The following is a 24,279-nucleotide window of genomic DNA, read 5'->3' on the forward strand; positions in this document are numbered from 1 at the left end:
AATTCGTGTTCTGCTCACCAGGAATGGCTGTAATGTAGTCCAGTTTTATTTTCTTCCTTGTTTCTGCTTAATGGAAAGATAAATAAGCTGTTGTTAGAATACTGCCACCAGCTTACTGTGTTAAGACTTAAAATATCTTAAGGTGGGCTTTCCAGCTCTCAAAAATATTTCCATTGCTTTGCAGTCTGTGGGGATTCTCTTTTTTTTTTTCCCCCAGATTACTTCTTCTGCAGCAAGCAGAGCTTCTGCAAGCACTGAACTTGACTGGAAGTTGCTTTGGCACTGCAGCAAGAGCCACTCTGTGGCTGTGCCTGAGCCTGGCCATACTGTAGAGCTGCAGCAGGCACTGCCTCATTTTCCACAGGGCTCTACCAGAGTCTTGCCCCCTGCTCTGCCACATGTGTGTGAGATCTTGAGATGGCCAAGCCTCTAATTTCAGGAGAATGAACCTAGGGGATTATTTCCAACCCACATTTTGCCAGTCACCTTCTCAATGTTTTGCTACCTTTTCCCAATTTCCTGTGCTGGTTTTGCCTTCTGAGTCGATTCATGTTCTCTTGACATCACAATACCCAGGACTAATCAATATTTCACATCCTACCCCCAACTTTTTTACTTCTTTCAGTTTTCTTTCAAGTTTACTCATCTTCTTTCAAATTTATTATTCTTCTTCTTTTATTATTATTATTTATTCTTCTGCAGCCTCCAGCTTCCCTTTATTCCCCTCAGTAGGACAGAAAGATGAGCAGGGAAAACACCTAGACTGGGAGGCAGGCAGATCAAAGGACAGAGACTGCACAAGGGGCAGAATCCAACAAGTTACATGACCCAAAAAAGCCAGGAGGGACTTTCCTCCTTGTACCACCAAGCCCCACCCTGGAACATCTCAAAGTAAAAAAAAAACAGTGAACTATTCAAAAGGCAAATGTTTATTAGATACACGGAACTTTAAAAAACTTTCAAAGAATTATGCAAGAAGTAATATTTAAATATAACAGGTGTTATTGCAATTGTGCTACATTACAAAATCACCTTTCTACTGTCAGCACAATCTGAAGACCTTAATGTTATTTGTGAGATCCATTACATTGACTCTGGCACACAGTAAGTGGTCTGAGCTTTCCTGTTCAAATGTCATTTGTGCTGCACCAGGCTGTTCTTGAGGGCAAGATCAGCGCTCCGTGGAACTACAGCTTCTGTATTTCAGTAAATAAAGGAACTGGCAAGGAATAACAAGAACTGCTCTTTTCCTTAGCAAATAAAGGAAAATCAAAATATGATTTCAGGCGAAAATATCATATGAGTAACAGTTCAGGAGGTAAACTCTCTTTCCATGGCCAAGTAGTTCCTATTAATCCAACTCCAAAGGCTACAGGTGCACCAAAAGGAGAATGACTCATAGGTCCAGCATTTACACAGATGAAATTAGTAACAGTACATTACATTCAAGTCTCTTGATTTGCTTATTGCCATGCTGCACCACATTATTGCTTCATATTTTGTATCTTGAACAAGAGGTTGATGACTTCAGAGAGTTCAGAAATATCGCAGAGGCTACTGACTAATACAAGAAACTACATATTAAGGACAGGAAGTCAAAGACTAAACTCAGTCCTTTGTCACTGAGGCATGCTGGAAACAAAAAAATAGAAAAAATACAAATACTGATTTCCCTAGATTAAATCTGCCATAGTACTGTAATAATGGAAGCATTCTAGGCATGTTCTAAACAAGAAGTTTAACTGTTCAGATTAATGAATGGCAAGATTTATTTCTCCTAGGAGGACATTAACAGTCTGGCCAGTAAGACCAATCATAATAAAGGTAACAAACTGGAAGGAGTAAGCCAAGCTCTTTTTCACAATAGATAAAAATATAGGTGAATTCAAGGCACAGGTATTTTCAGAATTAATGCACGTTTTTTTCTTTGGAGCTAATCATACAAACTAAGCCCTAATTACACTATTAACAAGTTGTACACAGGGCCTTTATGTGCATCACTTGTAACAGCACTATCAGAGAATGACCACAAAATAATTCACATACAGATGTGCATACATAAAATATCAGCATAGACTGGATCTCTACAGTAGAAAAAAAGAAATATTCCTGCAAATAGCTTACAGTTCTTAGAGAGCAGTGTTATCATGAACTTGTGTGTGACACAAAAGCAGAGAACAGAGTCACAGCTAGTCTGGGCTTGGTGGGAGGCTGCTGCTTTGTGGCAATGCTCACAGCACTGACACAGTTGTGATCCATTTTAATTAATGCCATTTGAAATAATTCCATACTGAGGATACTTGTGTGCTAAACATATTTTACAAAACCCAAAGCACTGCTTGGCCCCCAACCAGATAGCAGGTTTTTGCTTAGAAATTTCGTATTACCCTCTAGGCTCCTTTTCTGAGTACACGGTGTTCAATTTTCTAACCAGGCACAACAAATAATTTCATTAGTAATTTCTTGTATACATGAGACTACATTCAGATGAAAATATTCATTGTGCCTCACAGTGATCAAGTCTTGTGAGATTCTTAATGCTCTTGAATTGGGTTGTGCCATCTTCAGTTGTAAAAAAGAACCCCACAGCTACTTGCCTATTTGGGCAATTCAGAAAAATGAACCCCTGGCTTTCCTGAGCATTGCCACTAGCAGACCATGAGCATATCTGCATTTTTATTGCTCCAGCTGACTTCAGTGAGTTAACAAATGTGAAAGCTTTTTATCACCTGAGTTTCAGCATCTGGAATTGCAAACTTATGAGCATCCTGAACACCTTGGTTTCAGCAAGCCCAGCCAAATCACAACCCCAAACACACGAGGTCTGCCCCTGCCACCTCTGAGCCTGGATGCTCCAATGTGTTTCTCCTGTCTCTGCTCTCTGGAGCTGCACTCAGCTGGGGCTCTGCTGACCAGCACCTCCCCTGTGCCTCAGGCAGGGGGAAACATCAACTCACAGGCAGTGAGCAGGCCTGCTTATTGTTCTAAGTGTTTACCTAAGATAATGAAGTGAACCCAACTACTTTGAGGAAGAAACTGAACAGGCAGTAGCATCCTTACTCTCAAGCACAGGTGACCAAAGCTTCCTCTGAATCTCTGTCCAAGTGAGCATTTCCTCTTCTTCCATCACCAGCCTCTCTCAAAACTTTGCCATGTTAAAAATACTATTTAAAAAGCTTCAGTAAATTAGGGTCCATATCAACATAATCTGCATTAAAATCTCTGCTGCAACAGAGTACAAACAAAGCTATCTTTGATGAGAACTGCATTGGTGTCAATCAAAAGAAAAAAAACAGTACAATCTGGACCCCTTGGTGCTGGAGGGGAGAGCACAGTGCCAATCCCCTAAATGCATACCAGACATACAGTATAAAATGGAAGAGATTACACAAATTATGCCCACTTAACCACTCCCAAGGAGGGAGTCTACAGGTACAACTACATGATCACCAGGCAAGGTTCTGTGGCTGTAAAAGGAGAATGCTTCAGCCACAAGCCAAGGGCTAGAGGCTGCATGTGATCGGGGATTCAGAACCTTCCAGAAGCCTGGCTGCAAGAAGGCATCAACTGTCTTTTCAATTAACATCACACTGCTAAGAACAGAAGTGAACATCAAATTAGAGAAGAAAAATATTTACTCACTTCTGTTTAGCAGAATAAAGACAATGCTTAGAATTTATTTTTTAGGTCTGACTTGGAGATGCTTGAGCCCTCATAGGTATGGTTGGACTGAAGATACATCTTTGTGCAAGTGCTCTAGAGCTACCAAACCTACTACCATTTATGATGGAAATATTTTGATTATAGTAGATGACATTAATAATTTTCTCTCCTAGCTGAGACAAAGAAAAAAACTAAAACCAATGTGCAGCTCAAGCCCATAAACTGCAAGCATCTAGATATGCGTAAGAGTGAGAGGTTAAATCTTTGAATCCATCTATACCTAAGTGAAATGCATTGGAGAACAAGTGGCTCAGGAATACAAGTTCCAAATTAATGCATCCTTCTAGAAAAATGGTAGATTTTCATTAATCAAGGTCAAATTGTTCTTTTCTAGGACATCTAAAAGTAACTGTTGTAACAGAGCAGGCCATAAGTGCAGATTATTTACAGATTAAACAAGCAACAAGAAGAAAAACTCACTGCCTGTTTTAAAGAAATCATTGCATAAATAACTGCCATTTAGCAGTGCTCCATACCTGTAACTGTTCAGCTTTGATACGGGTTCTCAAGAACTGTAAGCAGAGGTTTTCTGCATCTACATTTCTGCATTTACTGGTTCATTAAACACTGTCATTTCCAAAAATAGGTAACAGTACATAAATTGTTAAGAAAAGACAACTATACTATAAAATTAATCTTCAAAACCATGGAAAGCAGTATCTTGTTATTTACAGAGTAGTGCAGTATTATAAACACAGATTAAATGACACTATTCTACACCTACAGAATAAGCACTGTTTAAAAACAGTACAGCATGACAACATTACAAGTCTGAATACAAACAAGAGGAAATCAAAGGAAAGGAGGATATTTTTCAAATTGCATCTCTAATGAAGTGCTCCTATAGTCTTTGACATTTCCATTTACAATGATGGCACAAGCTATATACATTGTTAGTACATAAAATCAGTTACAGGGCAATTACCATTGCAATCAACAAACCTTATTCACAGGTACTAAAACTGCCATTTCAAAGTAAAACTTGGTGAGCAGAAACATGAAACTTAGAAAAGGATTAATTTACCTGATTCACTTGTCTTACATTACCAAGGGATTTTCTTTTTAGGGCAATGTGAATGTACATGCTCAGAGACTGACATCCTGATTACATCACTGATATGCAATGATTTATATTTTATCAGTATTCTTACTGTATCCAAAGCAGTGTTTGGTATTCAGCCAGAAACTGAAATTTGTGTCCTTTCCTGAGGTTACAAGTTAATGCATCTCAAAGTGCAGCTCCCAGTGCTCTTTAAAACTCATGACCATGTTACTGAAAATGGTGACTCCCAGTTTGGCATAACTTCACTGAGGGTCAGAATTTCCATCTCATGAAGAAATACTCTGGGAAAACAGATGAGGAAAGTCCAGTGGAACAAACAACGTTCCAGAGATGGTGCTTGTTTTCACTCTCCTGAGCAAGCACATAGACCAGAACCCTGAGGCCAGGGCTTGGCTCTGCAGGGGTTTTATGGGGTTTTTTCTGCCCTGGTACTGACCAACTTCCCTACTGGCTGCTGTCCTCAGAATTCCTTTGAAAGGCAGTTCTGAGGTTTTTGGTGATATACAGGAAGTTGGTACACCAACAATCACATTAATTTTCCAACTCCCAAGTGCTATTTCAGTTTTTATGAACTTTGTACCTCAACTGTACAACTGTGTACTGGAAATAAGGAGTCCTAGTACAGAAATCTAGGGAGGACTTAAAAAAAAACCTTTACTGAAAAAAACCCTAACCCAATAATGGTGGTGTATCAAAATACAGATGCTTCCTAGGCTTCCGTATTATCCAAAACATGTCATATGGCTACATGGACAGGTCCACAGATATTTTTCTGGTGAAAGGAGGGACCTTTCCAGAACTTGTTTATCTGTGACCAAGCAGCTTATACAGTAGTTTAACTGTGCTACAGTAAGTGATTGTCTTAAAAAAGGCTAAGAAATACTTACTGGATACTGTGCCATCTTTGCAGATGAGATATCCAAAAGACCAACTTACAAGCTGTAGGACACAAACACCTTTATCACCAGGCAATTTATAATATGATTCAGAAAATTGGGAGAATCCAGAATTCAATGGGAGAATCCAGAATTCAAGATCCTTTTATTTCTTATATAGTTTAGCAATTGCAGTGAGCAGAGAGTGAACCCATTAACTTTCAGCTTTCACCCATACTATTCAAAAAGGTAAAAATTGGGATTCAAACTTTACCTCACAGATGCATAACTGAACCCACTGTTTTTCCATGTCATGTAGCCTTGTACTTCTTTGCTGGACATTTATCAACACTGAGTAAGTTCCACAGGTTAAGGTATAGAGTCATCACTGCAGTGTGTTGTAGTGGCTCACCAACCAACCAGTTTCTCCTTCAGAATACAGCATTCCTCAAAGATTCTTGTTTTGTCCAATGTAGCTTGTTTTGCAGATGGTTTGGTGTTTTTGTGGGCTTTTTTTTTTTTTTTTTTTTACATTCCAACCCATGCATGATCTAACAAAAAATTCTACTTGGTTCATCTGCTTGTAGGAATGATGCATATGGATTTTATTTGAGCTTTATAAATTACAGATAATTATCCTAGATGATTCTTTGGGATTTATTTGCCTATGCATTTTTCCTATTAGCAGAACCAGAAACACCTTGAAGATATTGCTTTTAAAGACACAGGCACAAATGCTGAAGGCACTTTCCCCAAAAAACTTTTAAGATTTTTAATTACTAATCACACACAGGGCAAACTTTCTGATGCCTGTGCAACATCCTGCTCCCGTATCAGAGCCCACAGCAGATATAACTGAACTCTGGTTACTGGATAGCATTGTAGACTTGTTTGGTAAGTTAAATTAACCCTTTTTCTAAAGGCACAGGATATAATTTTCATACGACACTTAGGCAGGGAATTCCCACTTCAGGAATCTTTAAAAAGCCTGTTTTGCAGCAGACCACTGGATTCATTCTTCTTCTTTTTTCAAGAAAAAAATAAATTACAGTTTAAAGCCTTTTTCATTATATCTATGAATGGTCACACAGCCATGATACGATACTGGCCTGGGCATGGCTGCCACTCCTGTGATAATGCCCGTTGCAGGGTCATAACAAAGAATAGTGTCTGTGGCTTCACCGTTCTCCCGTCTTCCACCAAGGATATAGATTTTCCCATTACACACAGACATGCCACAGTTCTCCTGTTGCAAGAAAGCACAAGAGAATACACGGTTATTTAAAGAGCAAGACGTGATTAATGTGTGTCTGCCCCAGTGCAGGAGGGCAGCACTGTGACTGCCTTTTGTAAACAGCCTGGCCCATAATGTTCCCTCCTGAAAGGGCAGTGCAGAAAGCAGAAAATTAGGGAAAGCAGCAGCACAAGCCTACAGAAAAGACTATTTCAGGTCTAAGCCTTTACTATGTGTAGCTCAGACAAAGGGAACAATGGAATGCAACTGAACACCGTACTTACCATTGAAAGATCTGAGATAAGGAAAGGAGGAGACAACAGAGGATTTCAGAGGAGGGACCACAGTGGGTACTATTATTGCAAAGAATGGGAACAAGGAGAAGCACCTTAGAGTAGTAACAGATAATGAAGAGGGATGTAAATGGGGAGAGGAAAAAAGGCATGACTAAAAAGAGTGCACAAGGAAAGAGTGCTATGTCTTACTTGAAACAGAGAGAGGGTTTTATTTCTTCCTCAACAGCAGAAATGGAAAAAATACTCAGTTAAATAGAGAACACAGACTAAAACAGAAGAACAGAGGGAAGGCTGGGAAAAAAAGAACAAATTTCTCTTAAGGTAGTACTAAAGAGTATGTGATTGGTGTTTTTAACACATGGGGAAATGTAACTGCAGCACACATACTTTACGGCTGAGGGGACAATTCAAATCCTGCTTGGTGTCCCATGTGTGGAAATGACAGAGCTCTCACTGCTGAAGTCAGACACCTTCTATGCTATACAGTGGGGCTTTTCCACACTGTAAAAACAGCCTTCAGTAGTTTCTGTCACACTGAAAGGCTTTAATCAATTAAAGGGAATTGATCCCTTCAGTCTGAATGACAACATGCAACAGAAGGTAATTTCTATACGATGAAATCATCGTCCATTATACTGTTCTTCAACAGTAACAGCTCTCGAGCAAAGCCTGGACTGCCTAACAGTGGCACCCAGCTGAAAACTACTGCTTTAGAAACTTCCTCTTCTATGAGGTTTTGAGTTACACAGATGAAGAGGTAAAGCAAGAATGGAATCAGAGACACAATTTTATCAGGGTTAAGCAAATGTATACTTATTCAATGCTAAGACACAATGTCAAAAAGTACCTTTCAGCTATCCATGAGCTTTTGATTGGTAATTACCTGTCTGCTGAATGTGTTCTGTACATGCATCCAGTAGTCCTCAATGGGGTCATAGCAGTAAATAGCTTTGGTGAGCCCACCAGCAACGTAGATCAGGTTGTTGAGGGACACGGCCGTGATGCACCTCTTGGCAATGGGGATGGTGGCACGGAGCAACCAGGAGTTAGTATCAGGATCGTACGACTGCACCTGGACACAAGGACAGGCCTTTCAGATTGAAAGCACAACTGAAGGAACAGCCTGGCATGTCCACACAGGTTACACAAGGACAGACAAAGCAGCAGTGCCTCCCCAGAAAAATGGGGCCAACGTAAATGCAGATCCACATATCAATAATTTATACATATGCACAATATTTGACACTTTTCTGAACACTCCCATTTAAGAACTCACAGAACTTGTGAGGCCAATGACATAAGCAATGTATGCACGAGAAAGACCACAGTAACAGTGTATCACTCAATTAACATTTTCTACTCTGTATTTTTTTGCATTAGAGTAACTCCACCCTCCATCCCGCAAAAAACACTTCAAGCAGATCTCCTGAAGGAGCTGGCTTTAAACCAGCAATCCAGTTTGCTGTGCACAGAAGAGCTAACTGACCTTGTCAGAACAGGTGTTGTCATCAGGGCCACCCCCGATGACGAAGAGCTTGCCCACGCAGCTGGTGACAGCTGGGGAGCTCACAGCCTCCTTCAGGGGCGCCACCTCGGTCCAGCGGTTGGAGAAGGAGTCGTAGCACTCCACACTGCTCAGCCGGTTCTGCCCGTCGTATCCTCCCACCACGTACACCTGCACACGGTGGGAAAAACTGCCGTCACTTCGTGTTTACTGCAGGTATCACATCTCAATACCACATTAAATTAATTGAAAGCTGATTTGCTACGTTTGTCAAGGGATACATTCCTCACATTTTTTATTTATACAAAGGAGTGGAAGAATATGGTCTAAAAATAACAGGTAAAGACTCCCTGGAGAGTTCCATTCAGTCACATGTGGAATGACACTGCAAACACATGCCAAAGCATAGTATTATTAATACTGCAGTAGAAACTTCTTATTTGAATAGCATTTGTTAGAAAAGGCATTCTTCTGTATTTCTCTTTTTTTAGGTAACATTCAACAACAACAGCAGCAAACGTCCACCTGAGTTTACCTTTGCATTTTTGGCATTTTGCTTTTTCCCTACTTGCTTACTGAAGTTTTTCCTCCTCTCAGTTTGTAAACCTACTTTCTTGTCTCTTCTTTCATCTTTAGGAAGCAGAGCTCCTCATTATTTGTGATTACCTTCTTCCCTCTGCTTGCTTAGCTGCACATTTCATCTCTAAGAAGATCTAGTGACTCCACACTGCACATCTTTTCTAACTTTCACTAAGGGAATCCCAACTAGTGACTTTATGTTCAGGCATATTTGCCTTTAAAATACAGCAAACCCTTCCATTTCCACACTCCATGTGTTTGCTTAATTTCAGTATAAAACATTAAATAAAACTGCTGACATTCAGAGTAGTATCAGTTTCTGTTAATAACTACATAAACTGTTAGACAGCACTTTTGAAGCACAGGCAAATCTAGATGCTTCTTTGCTTCCCAAAAAATTGCTTATTGGAAATAAGCCACTTCAACGATGAAAAAAATAAAACCCCAAAAAATAAATGAGCAGTAAGATGATTATCAAGTCCATGGGTAGTGTCTGCCTGATGAAGAGCCTAATTGTTTGAAGTATTTTACTTGAAAATACGTATTTTTAAAATTATTTGATATGAAATACAAAGTAGTACTTATAAGTATTTTCTACACTGTTTTCTTATCTACAGCAAAAATTCCCACTATAAAAAAATTAAAATATACTTCTCTTACTTTACCCAGAAGAACAGCCATTTTATGTCTCCATCTGCCTTTATTTAAAGAGGCAACTCTGATCCAAATGTTAAGTTGAGAGTTATAGATCCAGACATCCCGGCTATTGATTCTTCCACCTTTAAAATGAAACATATGCCAATTTCAATAATTATTGAATGGGTAATGCTACCTATTAACATGCCCCTCTAGAGTGGGCAATGAAACTTTATATCCCCTTTTGGGATGCAATAAGGATCTACCAGTATTTATACATTACATTGAAAAAGTAATTTGCAGTGAATTTCAAAGATGAAATCACACCGTAAGTTGTTTTCCCTTTGCTTTCTTTTCCTACAATGCTGAGATCACAACAGATTATTTCTTGAAGTTGGAATGCATTTTAATGGCTTTTGCCCAAGGTCTTCAGATTTCCTGTGGTGTCACTACTCAGATAAGACCTTTGAAACCCCCTGCCCATGGCACATCGCTGCCAGCCCCTCCTCTGCCCAGTCTGTGAGTATCTTCTTGGTTTCACTTTGTTCAAATGACACAGGCACACACACCTGAGGAGACTTTTCTTTGGTTAAACCAACACACAGAGCCTGCTGTCTGAACCATCAGCTGCACTCCAAAATTTTCCCTTGCTGAAGGACTGAATGTGCTGCTGGGAAAAGCCTGCTTGGGATTTTTTTGTCTGTGGTTTTCCCAGCTGTTGCTGCACACAGGCTCCTGCTGTATTTCAAAGCAGCCATTAGCTGGTCTCTTTAAATACAATTGATGTCCTGGAATCAGCTGTAAAAAACTGCAGATTCATGCCAAACAAGAACTCCAGAAAACACTTTTGTTTACAGTAAGATTGTGCTGGGGCTGGTGTTCACAGCAGCAAAGTGACTTTCTGGAAGTTCACAGTACAAAGATCTGCCCCACTACTTACAAAGCAAACCAAAACAAACACACCCCACAAACAGGACACAACAAAACCCAACCAAGCAAAGAAAGAACTCTTAAATTTTTTAAGACTCTTCACCTGAAACAAGAATATCATTCCGCAGAGCACACACCGCATACTCAGACTTGGTAAATTCTGGAAGTTTAGCCAGTGACTTCCACTCTCCTGTCACAGGGTCATAGCACTCTGTGTATGGCAAATTAAAGCCTCCAACTCGTTCACAGCCTCCAACAACAACTATCACCTCAGAATAACCAGTCGATCTAAAAAAGTGAACACAGAAAATTAAGATGTAGGAGATACTTATTTGTAAATGGAGGCCAAACAACACTATCTTCAAAACTCTGTGAAAATCAGAAAAAATACTATTAAGCTTTAACTTTCACAACAATGAATAAAGGAAATAGAAGAAAGTCATTTTGCAAACAGGTTTTCACTGTTTCCAGTTGTCTCATAACACAACAGGTTACCACACTGACAGGAGTCCTGTGTAAGTGGTGGAATGGCACTGCACAATGTTCTATGTAAAAACCATGTAATTAAATAACATAGAAAGCCCTTACTAGATTTTTCCTTTGACGGTACACACAGGCCAGAAACAGAGTTCAAGCCAGGCTGGGGACAATGAGGTGAACCATTTGTTTCAAAATGAAATCAGTCTTCAATCCCCCTCCTGAGCTTTACAAAATTAATAATAGTTTACAGCACCTAAATATTCCAAGTGTTTAAAAGCAGAAGGAATGCAGTCACCAAAATAAGGAAAATCAAAAAGACCTTAGAGCCAATGGACAGTGAAACAGAAAACAGCAGTGACAGGAGGAAACATTAAGGAATACTGAAATAAAAATTCAAGCCTAAAACCAATAGCTAAAACTGAGTGGGAATAAATGAGGCATTAGACAGCCTGAAATGTACCCAAATAGACCTTTAAGTTCTATTCCGTACACTGATTATCCTTCTACTAACCAGATACTTCTGCATTACACATATTCTATATTCACAGCAGTAACAAAACTTACCTAACAAAAATGAATGCACATTTGAGTGTAGAGAATAAACCAAATATCTTTGATGTGCAAATTAAACTGTGACCACCTCTATTCCTCCTCTCAGACTTATAATTTCTTGTCAGCATTTGTCAAACTCCTTTCTTTTCAGAACATTTTAAAATTAAAGCACTTTGTACAACATAGTTATTTCAAGGACTGCTGTCAGTGAAGCAAAACTGAATGCAAGATTGATTTTATTTTTAATGAGCCTTTTTCTTACGTTGTGCTTTGCATGATCCCACTGTGAATAGGTATCTCATAGAACAGAAATTAATGTCATTGCTGAGTACTGCAGTCACCTCTCAAAAGTAAAGAAAAAAGGACTTATGACTGGATTTGAGGTAAAAGTTGCATGATCTGTCCCTAAAGTTCCTAACATGAACTTCTGCATATATTCACCTGTAAATCCTCATGAGGTTTTCCCTGTCTTGAAATACCATGAATAGAACTAGTGAGCCCTTCTATCTCCTTGTCACCACACATCAAACTGAAATACTCCACTTATGTTTCTATGCAGAACACTGTGAACAGGCAAAGGCAGTGCTAAATGCTAACATGCTCCAGGATGAGATAAATGAGATGTGCCTGAGGAATGGCACTTACGCACCTGGACCCGTCAGAAGAAACTCTCGTCAGCTGCTCAGCTTTGAAGTCATGATCCTTCCTGGTTTCTATGTATTTACTCTTTACTGGCTTTTGCTTTTTTGAGGAACAACTCTGAAAAGAATCTCTCAAAGGGTAAGAGAGGGGAAGTTCCTGTGCCAACAAAGCGTTACCCAGGAAAAGAATTTCCATAAAAGCAAGACGCTCATCTCATAATTTGCCTTAGAAACAAGCCCAAAGACAGCAGCTAACTGTGTACTAAGAGGTTTATCTGTACTTTACTTTCTAGATTAGAATTAAGGCCTCCATTCACACACTGAAAAGATGACTGTGACACATTATCAAACTTCAGTTTAAAACTAAATGAACAAAAAAACTTCTCAGAGAGAGTTCTTTATGAATTGCTATAATGCAACTTTTCAAGGAAATATTCATTTAGCACAGTATTTCAAATCCAAAGAGAACTAAAAAATTTCCTAACATTTTAGTACCTACATGACAATATTCTTTCTTCAGGTAAGAAAAATTTTCTCCATTATAATTTCTTGAACAAGTCTTGCACTGTGCAGGTTTTATGGTTAGTTCCAATTTTTTTTTTCAAATGACAGAAAGCACACTCGTTTTTAAAAAAAGTAAAATGTGGTAGGAATACAAAAAAAGAACATCCAGGCAAAGGCTAATTCCAGAAAAGAACCAAGTTTATGTTTAAATGAAGGTCAGAAAAAGCTGTGACCTCAACCAGTGGTACAGGAAGCTCTTCTTGAAGCCCTTAGAAGAAACAGTTTGAGCAAAGTAACACAGGTGTAAAAACAGGCTGTAAAGATTCCAGGAGACACTATCCCAACCAAGAACAGGAGCATTAAATAAGAAAGAGGGAGGGGATGACAATAACAGTGTCATACAATTCCATGCATTCCCAAGTACAGGCTTTCCAGGGCTCCTGAGCTCCACACACACCTCTTGATGAGGTGAAAACACCAACCAGCACAGCACGAGCTGGACAGAACAACTTGAGGCAGTTGAAACAGATCACATTCAAAACCATGGTAAGTTCAGAAAACAAATCACAAAAATTCAAACAAACTACGGAAATTCTGGTAAATCACTACTTTTTTCTTTGTCGCTGTTAAATCAATTTTGGGTAGTAAATGAGGTAGCAGACAAAATGTAAAGTGAAATAGAAACCCATCTCCAAGTGGGAAAAATAAGGGACTACATTAAAGCTTTCCAAAGGCAACTGAAAAGGACACATTAAAATCTGTAAACATCCTGACTTCTGGTTAAAGAACACGCTCATGTATTGTTCCCAGACAGCTTAACAGTAGCTTTGATGAAAGTCTGAAGATAACTCAGAGCACACAGCAGGAAGAGCCCCTGCAGTTTTGGATATGGAAGTGTGCTACTGCTCACTGCTTGGTCTCAGCTGGGAGATTTGGTGAGCAACACAACCACGAGGGACAGGACAGGCTTACAGGAGCAGGAGGGACAGCCTCAAGATGTCACTGTGCCATTGCAAGTCCATAACTGAAAGGCTCTCTCAGAAGGACCTGCATTTGCCAACCATGCCTTAGTGGCAAAGAGAACAGTTATGCCACACTTTGAACTTTTATTTACTACAAGTAACTCTTCACTGGCTTCAAAAAGAAAACACAAATCAACTTGTAAATTACAATGTAGTCTGTTCTTTGAAAATACAAGTAGAACCCATTTCACCCACAGGTGCATCCATATTAATACAACCAATCACAATTTATTTCCCAAAGTTTCAGTAAAAGCACTGGTGTGGGAATTGTTTATCCTGTAGCCTCCTTTTAGCAACAGTTTATATTAGGAGGCAGGCAAGAAAAAAGGCAAAGAGCTCTCTATTGCTTTCCCTTCCCCAAAGCTCCCCAAAATGCCCAGAAAAGGTGTGATGAAAACCTGAGGGAAGGGGGACCTGGCAACTATTTTAAAACACAATCTTTTTGCTATAGGCAACAGAACCAAACAAACAACAGAAACACATGACAAAGAACTACTCCATGAATGTAATATAGAAAAGGGGAAAAAATTCCTGCTGGGAGGCCAGCCAGTTTTTCTCTTTGTAAATAACTTCTCTTGTTGCTGCCTACTCAAACTCCCACTGCAGTTTAATATACTCAGCAGTAAAACCAACAAACCCCACGGCTTCAGGAATCACCTGTATCAGGCAAGGTACCTCATCTACAAATTACAGCCCCACTCTGGGGATGTCCAGACTCTCAAGCACATACATACCACACACTGACAAAATTTCTGTATTTGCCTTCCTTAGCCAACTGAATAAGAAAAGCAGAACAAACACCAAACCAAACACTGGAGCTTGCAGCCCACTCCAACTGTCTGAATTCCCTGGTTCCTCCCTCCCAGAAACGATCACTGCAGCAAATTCCCATACTGCCATGATCCAAAGGCTTGCAAAGACCCCCAGGGCAGTGCACAGCTTAGAAAGCCTGAGTGGGAGCAGGGCTGCAGGGACTTTAAGGTGAGTTTCTTCTGTCAAGGCAGGACTGAAGACTGGAAAGCCACTAATGGGGCAAACACTGCCAAGTGTTTTCTTCCCCTCAAGCGAGCCTTTAACACCTGCCAAAAAATAAAGGTTCCCTGTACAGTCACTGTAGAGCAACCACATATGAGTAAGAGTAAACAAAGAGGAGTAACTCCTAACACAACCTGTTTGTCTAGACCATCACTGACTGCATCACCTTAATGTAACATATGGTTTTATAAAATACTGCTCAAATCAGCTGGAGTTAACTATAAACTACCATCTCTACTATCACTGGCATAAGGCTGGGAAAATATTTTTCAGGAAAAAAAAGAACCATAATAACAGCCATTGCTCATAAATGCCACTAATAGATTCTTCCTCATTTCTTCCTGAAACCTCAGTCACCTATTTGTGTAACACATTATTAAGTGGCAGCAATTCTGAATTATTAAAATGTCACCAAATGAGCACAAAATACTTCAGGAACTATTTCATGATTCTTTAAAAATACAGTATTTGGTTTCTTTACAGTTAAGAACCTGTTGTTCTGCTGTCTATTACAAACACATGTACTACTCCATCTGTAAAATATTTGTGATGTAGCAAGGAAATGCTCTGAATACATAATACCCCATCCACATCCTTTGTGGTGTGCTGACATTTACATGACTTTGTTACAAAAAGAAAGCTGGGGAAATGGAGTGGTTTACCTGCTACAGCACAGTGAGCTCTCTCCCAGACACTGCTATTATATGAAGTACCTTAAGATCTCCCCTAGCAAACACTACCCTTAAGAAAGTACTTTACTTGCAAGGTAATATAACTTCACTTACCTTTTTTCAGAGCAATGAAGTGCTCTGTGCAAAAGGACTCACTTATGCACATTCTCAAGAGACACGTGAGCTTCATGCAAGTGGGAAGTACAGAAGTGTAACTGCAGCAGCTCCAAAATTTAGCAAAGTAAAATAATCTGCAAGAGATTTTTCTCCAGGCATGCATATATCAAACACCTGTACATCAAACGATGTCCTGCAGAAAAAAGGTTAAAAGCATTTCCTCACCTGCGTGGCCTAGTTCTGGGAGACATCATCTCGTTTCCAAGGATGTGGTATCGCCTGGCTTCGTGCAGCAGCTGATAGCACTCTGGGGAATTCTGAATCAGCTGGTCCACTTCCACAGTCTGAACAAAGTAGTTGGGGTGCAGGAGGGGGAGCCTGACGTGCGTCAGGAGCTCGTGGAGCACGGGCCGGCGCAGCTCGACAGCGCGGTACACCCAGCGCATCACGGCCTCGAACACCATCTCCTCCTTACTGATCACCAGCTCGTCGCTGCAGATGTAATCGATGAGCTCGTCCTTGCCCAGCTCCAGGAACTCTTCGTGCTGGGACACGTCCTCAAAGGTCTGCAGCGCGAAGTTCCTGCACTTGGTGAAGAGCGTCTTGAGCGAGTGCGTGTCGGCGAAGCGCTGGATGCCCAGGCAATTGCAGGGGTCCAGCTGCTCCTCCAGGAACTTGGCGCAGGCGTCGCGCAGAACGCTGATCTGGAACAGGCTGGACGTTTCAAAGAGGTACTGCACGTTCTCCGTGGTGATTTTCACCTTGCCCGTGTACACGTACTGCAGAAAGCAATCCATGGCTTCGGCAAAGATGCCGTTGATCTCCACCAGCATCTCCCTGCTCTCCCTGTGGTCGTTGCAGAACATGGCTCTGAAGTAGCTGCTGCAGGCCGAGAGCACGGCGCGGTGGCACGGGAACTCGCGGCCCTCCACGCAGATGATGACGTCCGTGAAGAGCCGGCTGTCTCGGAACTCATTGAAGATCTGGAGAATGCTTTCTGCGTGGGATGATCCCGAGGAGAAGTCAAAAAACTCAGGGCCTGACAAGGATTTTGGGTCCATTTCAAAAACTTTCCGCTTGGTTGCAGGGGAATCTCGTATCCCGCTCTCCTCTCTATTCAGTCTGCGTCCCAATATTAGTACCATTGTTACATCAGTTGGCTATAGAGTCATTGAGAAAAACTTGCAGAGGTTCTCCTCACTGCAACGGTCTGAAAAATTAAAACACTTCAGTACTCAGCCTGGCACACTCTTAGCTGCATCACAGGAATTAGACAAGATACTTGTTTGTTCACTCTAAGAATCGGTGAAATTGCTGACGTTTCTTGGAGGTGGCACGGGGCAAATTAGTGTGCACCTTGCCCAGGGCAGTGCAGCACTGCCAAGAGTTAACTGCAAAATATACCCAGAAAACAGCTGCTGTGGGTGGCAATTTCTGATTGTTCCAGCATCACTGGTACTGCATTAGTGTGCAAGAGAAAAAAATATCTCAAGATCTTGACTCCAGCAAATTGCCTGGCCAACAGAAGCCAAAGATGTTCTGGATAATGATCCAGAGCTTAAACTTTTCCCTTTTTTCAGTGTGATCCTCACTTCAGCTGGAGCCTCCAAAGTACTAATATAACAGCACTAGTCAAAAAGGGGCGTGGAGGGAGAAGACTGAAATTCTAAAAGCAAAAATTTAATTAACCAACCATTCAATTTTCATTATAAAGTCTATCGTAATGAAGTCTTAAAACACTAGTGTCAAATAACCACCTGGGATCTCAACAAATAGCCTTGACTGTAAGTTTTTACCATTCCTAACATCTAAAAATTAGTTCACCGATAATCAATGATTCAATTAAAAATTAATGTTAACTGCTAGCACACAAAACAGAATAAAAGATGAACTATATTTTTATTGTGTAAAACTACTGGAAATATGAACAAAGGGCATCTTGCTGAGGACAGAGAGATTTTCTGTTTCCAAAGCACTACTGGAAATAATTACTAACAGAAGTTTTTGCTTGAACACCTTCCAGTTTCAAGTACAAGTGTAAAGGTTCCTCCCAGCATACAAACACACACATTATCAGAGCACTGAAGTTGCAAAAATCAAATACTCTGACGTTTGCATATGCCAGTATTAGAGTGTGTAGGTGAAGAATATGCAGCTGACTTTGCAAATAGTGCATGTTAGAGGTAGTGAGAGCAACCAATCTACCACAGCAGGGCCTTCAGACTCTCCTGAGCTTAAAAATGACCTGGATGAATGTACACCAAGACACAGCAAGAGGCTGGCAAAGCACCCCCTCAGGCCTGGCACTGGTACAATTCTGAATGCTTGTAATATTTATTTGTATGCCTACAAGGCCACAAGCTGAACTATTTTGAAGCTTATGGAAATTTTTTTCATGCCTTCCAAGGTTTTATTCAGTTTCCCTGAACGCACAGTCAGGAAACACCAACTCCTCACGGCAGCTTCATTTCCTGATGAGCTCCCATCCTCAGAGCTGCAATTACCCAGGCCCAGACCAGCCACGTCATCACTTAATATAGAACAAAATGAATGTGCTTTTTTTAAACAGCCTTTTTACACAGCACCTTTAAAAGGGCACCATCTGGACAAACAGCAGGGAAAGAATGCAGGCTCTAACTTCACTCATTGAGAAAAGAGGTTCTAAAACTATCATGTTCCAAATAAAATTTTTTACACAAATTTACAAGGTAGATTCTTAGTCTGGGGCTCATTTATCTTACAAAATACTCAGTTTTAATTTGACTTAAAATAGGACCAGTTGTCATTCTGATGCCTGAAAAACACAGTTGGAATAAGCCTATCTAATAACTGATTGCTTCAGAGAGACTAACAAGGCACAAATGGACAATCTGATCTGTAGCTGACATTCTATCCCATGTATTGCACAATCACTTCACCCTGGAATGACACAGGCCCAGTACAAAACAACACCAACAACCAGCTCCTCACCAGCTCTGCTGCCAAAATCCTACCCCCTACATTGAATTTCATCTGCAACTACCTACCTACTACTAGCATGAGAAAGTGGGCAGAAACAGAGCAGCAGCAGCAAAGGGAAATATAGCAATATAAATATAAACAATAAAGGCTAAATTTCAGCATGGCAGATTTAAATCAGATGAATTTCACAAAAGCTAATGGATCTTTTCCAAAGGAAGTTAGCCTGACATGAGAAGCAAGACCCTGACGTTGCATGAAAGGGTAAAACACAGCAGCCAAGTCAAAATTCTTCAAGGTGGTATCTTTCTCATTATGTGAGAAGTTAAGACAGCACTGTATTATGCAATCATTAATAACCAGAAACAAGGGCTCTGGGTTACAACTGCTCACTGAAGAAAGCAATGTCTGCTTTATGCTTGGAACACCACAAAATTAGTGGTCAGCAATTTTTTTTAATGTTCTAATGGTTTAAGGAAATGAAAAAAAAAAAACCCCACAAAGTAAAAACTAATAAAGAGGATAAATATAGTAAATTCACAAATAAGATACTAAAACGGAAAAAGAACTCCACTTCATTACAGAATGTACTGTTTTGAAATGTACTTTCCTTCAATTTCTGTCCAGTTAATTACTTCTGCAGGTTTGCTTCAGCAAAACAATTTCACAAGCCTATCAGTAACAGTGTCACATGTTCAGCTCTATCACATATACGTGTTGCCCTCCTGCAAATCTTTCACTGGCAGTTTTGAAATGTCACCTTCCAGCTACCAAAGTGGGAAAGGCAGAGGGGGATCAGTGCCTGAGGCTGAGCTGGATATTGTGCAAAGGGGGGAAACACAGCAGGACAGACCTGTATGCAGAGGTACTTAAATGCCTTATCTGCTGACAGACCCTGCACTGTAAACCACCAGTCATTCAGGGAATTTATCAGATCTCATCAGTAAGTTTAAACAAAGCAAAAGAAAAATACATTTTTCCCCCCAAAGACAAGTACTGGGAATTATTCAATCAAAGAGAAAAAATAATACAAAATCTACTGGATTGCTTGTCTGAGCAAGGGTCAACAAGGATGGATCTTGAGCATTCAGAGTCTGCCCATTTGAAACACTGGAAAGGAAAAAACAAATCACACTTCCAGTTAGCAGGTTTTAAAAATATTTCCCAAACACAGACATGGCTCTGACATGGATGTTACCTCACACACACATATTTCTGAGTTAAGAGTTCACCACAAGTTCAGGTCCCTCTATTTCCTTCACCTACACCATCTGTAAGCTTGTCTACACCAGCTGTTCCTCAGAAGCACCCTACAAGCCCAATTCAGAGACTGGTAAAAAAAGAACCTATAAAACATTTTGCCCTGACACCTTCTATCAGTAAATCCTCTTAGGCAAAATACTTCTATGTTGCACTAAACTCCTCCTTCCTCTACTGCAACACTCTAGTGTGTGCTTCTCCTCTGCCTTCAACCACAGCTGTGCCAGCAGCTGTCTTTCTGTGATCTGTGTGTCACTGAGCTCTAGAGAGCCCTGCAGTGACACCTTGTCCCCAGGTGTGCTCAGCCCCAGAGAGCCCTGCAGTGACACCTTGTCCCCAGAGAGCCCTGCAGTGACACCTTGTCCCCAGGTGTGCTCAGCCCCAGAGAGCCCTGCAGTGACACCTTGTCCCCAGAGAGCCCTGCAGTGACACCTTGTCCCCAGGTGTGCTGAGCCCCAGAGCCCTGCAGTGACACCTTGTCCCCAGGTGTGCTCAGCCCCAGAGCTCTGCAGTGACACCTTGTCCCCAGAGAGCCCTGCAGTGACACCTTGTCCCCAGGTGTGCTCAGCCCCAGAGAGCCCTGCAGTGACACCTTGTCCCCAGGTGTGCTGAGCCCCAGAGCCCTGCAGTGACACCTTGTCCCCAGGTGTGCTCAGCCCCAGATCTCACCCTCGGGGTGCAGTTTCTGAGTACCTGAAGCTCCGCTGGGTTTCTGTGGCTGCCAGGGGAGGTGACAGGAGGTGATGTCCAGCCCGTGCCCAGGACCTGGTGCGGCTGGAGCGCTGACACCTGCGAGGGGAGAAAAGGAGGCGCTGGGAAGGGGCTGGGGAAGGCAGAGCAGCAGCAGCAGCCGGGTCCTGTGTGCTGTCACCTGCTGAGCTGTGAGCAGCAGCAGCACCCCCGCACACCCCAGAAACGAAACCCAGCTATGGGAACGCTGTTTTCATTCCGAGGGCTGGGAACTGCAGCTGAGGTTTGGCCTGTTCCGGGCGTTCTGTGGTTGGAGATAAGAGATAAGGCTGCACCTCAGGTGTGTGCTCACAGGAGAGAACAAACTCCCCCCTGCAGCAACCCTGCAGAACCACAGCACGTGCTCTTCTTGTTTGGAAAGGAACAGGGGGTGGGGGAAAAAGGGCATAACCTTTCCCCTCTGACAAAAAAACAAACACAGCATTTTGTTTTCCTTCATCTTTCCTCGGGATATAAAGGAGACCAAAAAGTTGTTGATTTTAAAGAATTGGAAAAAAAAAAATTATTGCTTTACAACGGATATTTAATGTCTAAGACGAAGGCTTTAAGAATAATGATTAACTAGTAAACAAGAATTCAGTGATTGAACTGACTGACATGATAAGAGCCAGCTGAGCTGCAGAAATTTTTTATTGTAATGTAGAACACTATCTTGATTCTTAAGAAAAAAAGAACGTCGAAACTCAATAGTAATCCAAGCTAATGACACACACACAAAAAAGCCTTAAGTGCCCTCAAAAGTCACCCAGCAAAAAACAGGAACTGATTTGGACATGAGAGTCACAATTATTAAGTAAAACAACACAAAAATAAGCCCTGAAAAGGGACACCTTGAAACTGCAGAACACTTTATGTACCGTTTTGTAAGCGAAAAGGTCCATCAGAGGAAAACAAAACAACTTAAGCGGAGAAAAAAAAAAAAGAGGGAAAAAAAGCACACTACGTAGTATTTGTGTGGGGAAGAAACAGTGAAAAAGTCCCAATGCTTCCCCTTTGGTTTCGCTGTCGTTCTTGCACGTGATTGAGCTTTTGCTAAACCAAAGCCCAGCCTGAGCCCCAGCGTTCCCAGGGCTCGGGGGTTCAGCCAGATGCCAGCACAGCCGACACCGGGCAGCGCCCGCCGGGCTGGAGCGCGGCCCGGCCGCCGAGCCACCCGGAACCCGGCGGGGAACGCGGCAGAACGAGCCGCCGCGCCCAGCCCGCCGCAGCCGGGCCGCGGGAGCCGCTCCCGCAGGGAACAGCGCGGCGCGGACACCGAGCCCCGGCCGGGAAAGCGCAGCCGGAGGCGGCGGCACAAAATGGCTCCTCCCGTCCCGCCCTCCAGCTCACCTTCACCCCGGGCCGCCGCGGCCCCCCCGCAACCCGGCCAATCCGCGCCCGCGGCCCCGCCCCCGCCCGCCCGGCGGCCAATCCGCGCCCGCGGGGGGCTCGGGGGGCTCGCGCAGACCCGCGTTACGAAACGGCCGCGGGCGGCGCGGGGGCTGCGCGCGCCCCCCGCCCGCCGTGCCCGCCGAGTGCAACAACAACAACAAAAACAACAACAAAAACAATAACAACAGCAACAACAATAACAACAACAACAACAACAATAACAGCACCGCGCAGCGCACGCACCGCCGCGGTCCCGCAGCCCTCCCTAACGTGGCACCGCAGCCGCGCGCCGCCAGCAGCGCCCCGGGCGCGCTGTCCCCTCCGCGGCGGCTAACGGGCCGGTCCCGGCCCCGCGCCCCGGCTGTGCCTCCGCGCCCTCCCGCGGCTTCCCGGCCGCCGTGGGGCACCGCGCCCCGCTCCTCCCGGCCGCCCCGCACTCACACCGGGAGCGCCCTGCCGCGCTGTGCCCGCGGGAGCCGCCGGGGCCGCGCTCGCTCGTCGGGCCGTGCGGGCGGGCGCGGTGCGATCCGCAGCGGTGCAGCGCGCTCGGGCCTCTCCGCCGCCGGTCGCGCTGCCAGCGCCGCTCAAAACAAAGGGGCTGGCGGGGCATGTGACCTCCGAGCCACCGCACATGATGTCACCGGCTCCGCGCGGCCCTGGGAGCTGTAGTTCCGCCGCCCCGCCCGGACGCGGCCCGCTCCCTCAGCGGCCGGGGCAGCCGGGCGGGCGGCACTGCCCCGCTCGCTGCCGGCCCTCGCCGTGGCCGTCCCTCTGCCGGGATCCCCACTACCCCGCAGGGTACCCGGCCCACCCGCCCCGGGAGCCAGCACAGCTTGAGGTGCATGGCAGCGAGCTGCTGCACCGGCGTGGCTCCTTCCAGCCCTGTGCCGCTCTGCGGTGCCCTACCGGAGCCCTCCAGCCCCCAGACTGCAAACAGCGCCCTGTCCTGGGGTGGGCCTTCAGCCGACGTGGCCAAAACAAAAACGATTGCATGAAAAATATTCGCCAAGATAGAATCTTTGTCTACCTGTGCTACAGCTCCACCCAATTAATTCAGAATTTCCAGTTCCTCTTCAACAATAACACAGCACAGAGTGTCCCTGTCCCTGTCCCTGCTGACCACGGAAAGCCAAGGTCGTCTTTAAGCTGGGACGCTGAAGAGCCAGCTCTGCTGTCACAGCTGGGGGTCCAAGGGGGGGCAGCCAGTCAACTGCAAATATAAAAGCAGGACCCTGGTGTCATCGCCCTGCAATTTCATGAGCAGGTCTGAGCCTGTCCTGGAGCCCAAATTCACTTCATATCCAAAGTATTTGGACACTGGCCCACGCTCCAGCACAGGCTGATGGAACATGCCTGGGAGTATGGAAATTTATTTTTGTTCTGCCCTTTAGCATAAGCAAACTTGCAAGCCCATAATGCAGAGCAGCGGGGCGAGGGCAGGGATGTGCATGCTTACATTAAGATTATTACCTGGTGCTAAATGAGGCTTTATGCAACGGCGTGGAGCTGATGTGGGCAGGTAACTGGCTGTGCTCTCCTTCCTAGAAGGATGATCTCCCCCTCTAGCCCCTTGCTGTCAAGGGAAAGGAAGAAATACAGTTCTATCAGCTCCCCTAACTGTTGGATATCAATCCCAGGCATTACATATCTTTACCTTTTGGTGAACCTCCCCAGTCTTCTGACCCCAGGATATTCCCAGGCAGCGCAGCCAGCCGTGTGCTCTTGGCAGTAGCTGGCTGTGCTCTGCACTGAAACTCGAAGAGGATCAGTGTGTGCTCAGGACTCCAGGGCTGACCCCCTCCGGAGCAAACTGGGCTCAGGTTTTCATAGGCTAAACAAGCTCTGATTTCTCCTGGGGTCAGGTAAATTGCCGCTTTGCAAAACAGAATTATTAATTAAAAATTAAAAGGCTGAGTTCTGAAAATAGACTGAAAATGTAAATTAATTTTGTCAATTGCAAAATGTAAAGAGTTTTCACATAGATCTTAAACAATTGAAACCTTCAAGCATTTTCCTGCAGAGCTAAAACTCAGAACTGCTTGACTTCATTAGAAGTGAGAGCATTCAGTCCATTTCCC

At 43.3% G+C, this 24,279-nt stretch overlaps 1 protein-coding gene across 5 annotated transcripts; it reads right to left on the bottom strand.

Annotated features, from left to right (window-relative positions):
* Window positions 1–908: 908 nt before the first annotated feature.
* KLHL24 (kelch like family member 24) lies at window positions 909–23,958 on the bottom strand. Of its 5 annotated transcripts, XM_056498292.1 has the most exons (9): window positions 22,643–22,794; window positions 20,952–21,074; window positions 20,774–20,869; window positions 16,088–17,072; window positions 10,944–11,128; window positions 9,935–10,053; window positions 8,678–8,866; window positions 8,075–8,263; window positions 909–6,907 (listed from the first exon to the last, which is right to left on the bottom strand). In XM_056498292.1, exons 4-9 carry the CDS (start codon window positions 17,005–17,007, stop codon window positions 6,707–6,709), a joined length of 1,803 nt encoding a protein of 600 aa, XP_056354267.1. In that variant the 5' UTR covers window positions 17,008–17,072; window positions 20,774–20,869; window positions 20,952–21,074; window positions 22,643–22,794; the 3' UTR covers window positions 909–6,706. The 5 variants fall into 5 exon arrangements, with proteins under 5 accessions (XP_056354267.1, XP_056354270.1, XP_056354269.1 ...); XM_056498295.1 differs by lacking the exons at window positions 20,952–21,074; window positions 22,643–22,794 and adding an exon at window positions 23,856–23,958; XM_056498294.1 differs by lacking the exons at window positions 20,952–21,074; window positions 22,643–22,794 and adding an exon at window positions 23,229–23,469.
* Window positions 23,959–24,279: the final 321 nt, after the last annotated feature.

This window comes from Oenanthe melanoleuca, chromosome 9 (assembly GCF_029582105.1).
Source record: "Oenanthe melanoleuca isolate GR-GAL-2019-014 chromosome 9, OMel1.0, whole genome shotgun sequence".
NCBI lineage: Eukaryota > Metazoa > Chordata > Aves > Passeriformes > Muscicapidae > Oenanthe > Oenanthe melanoleuca.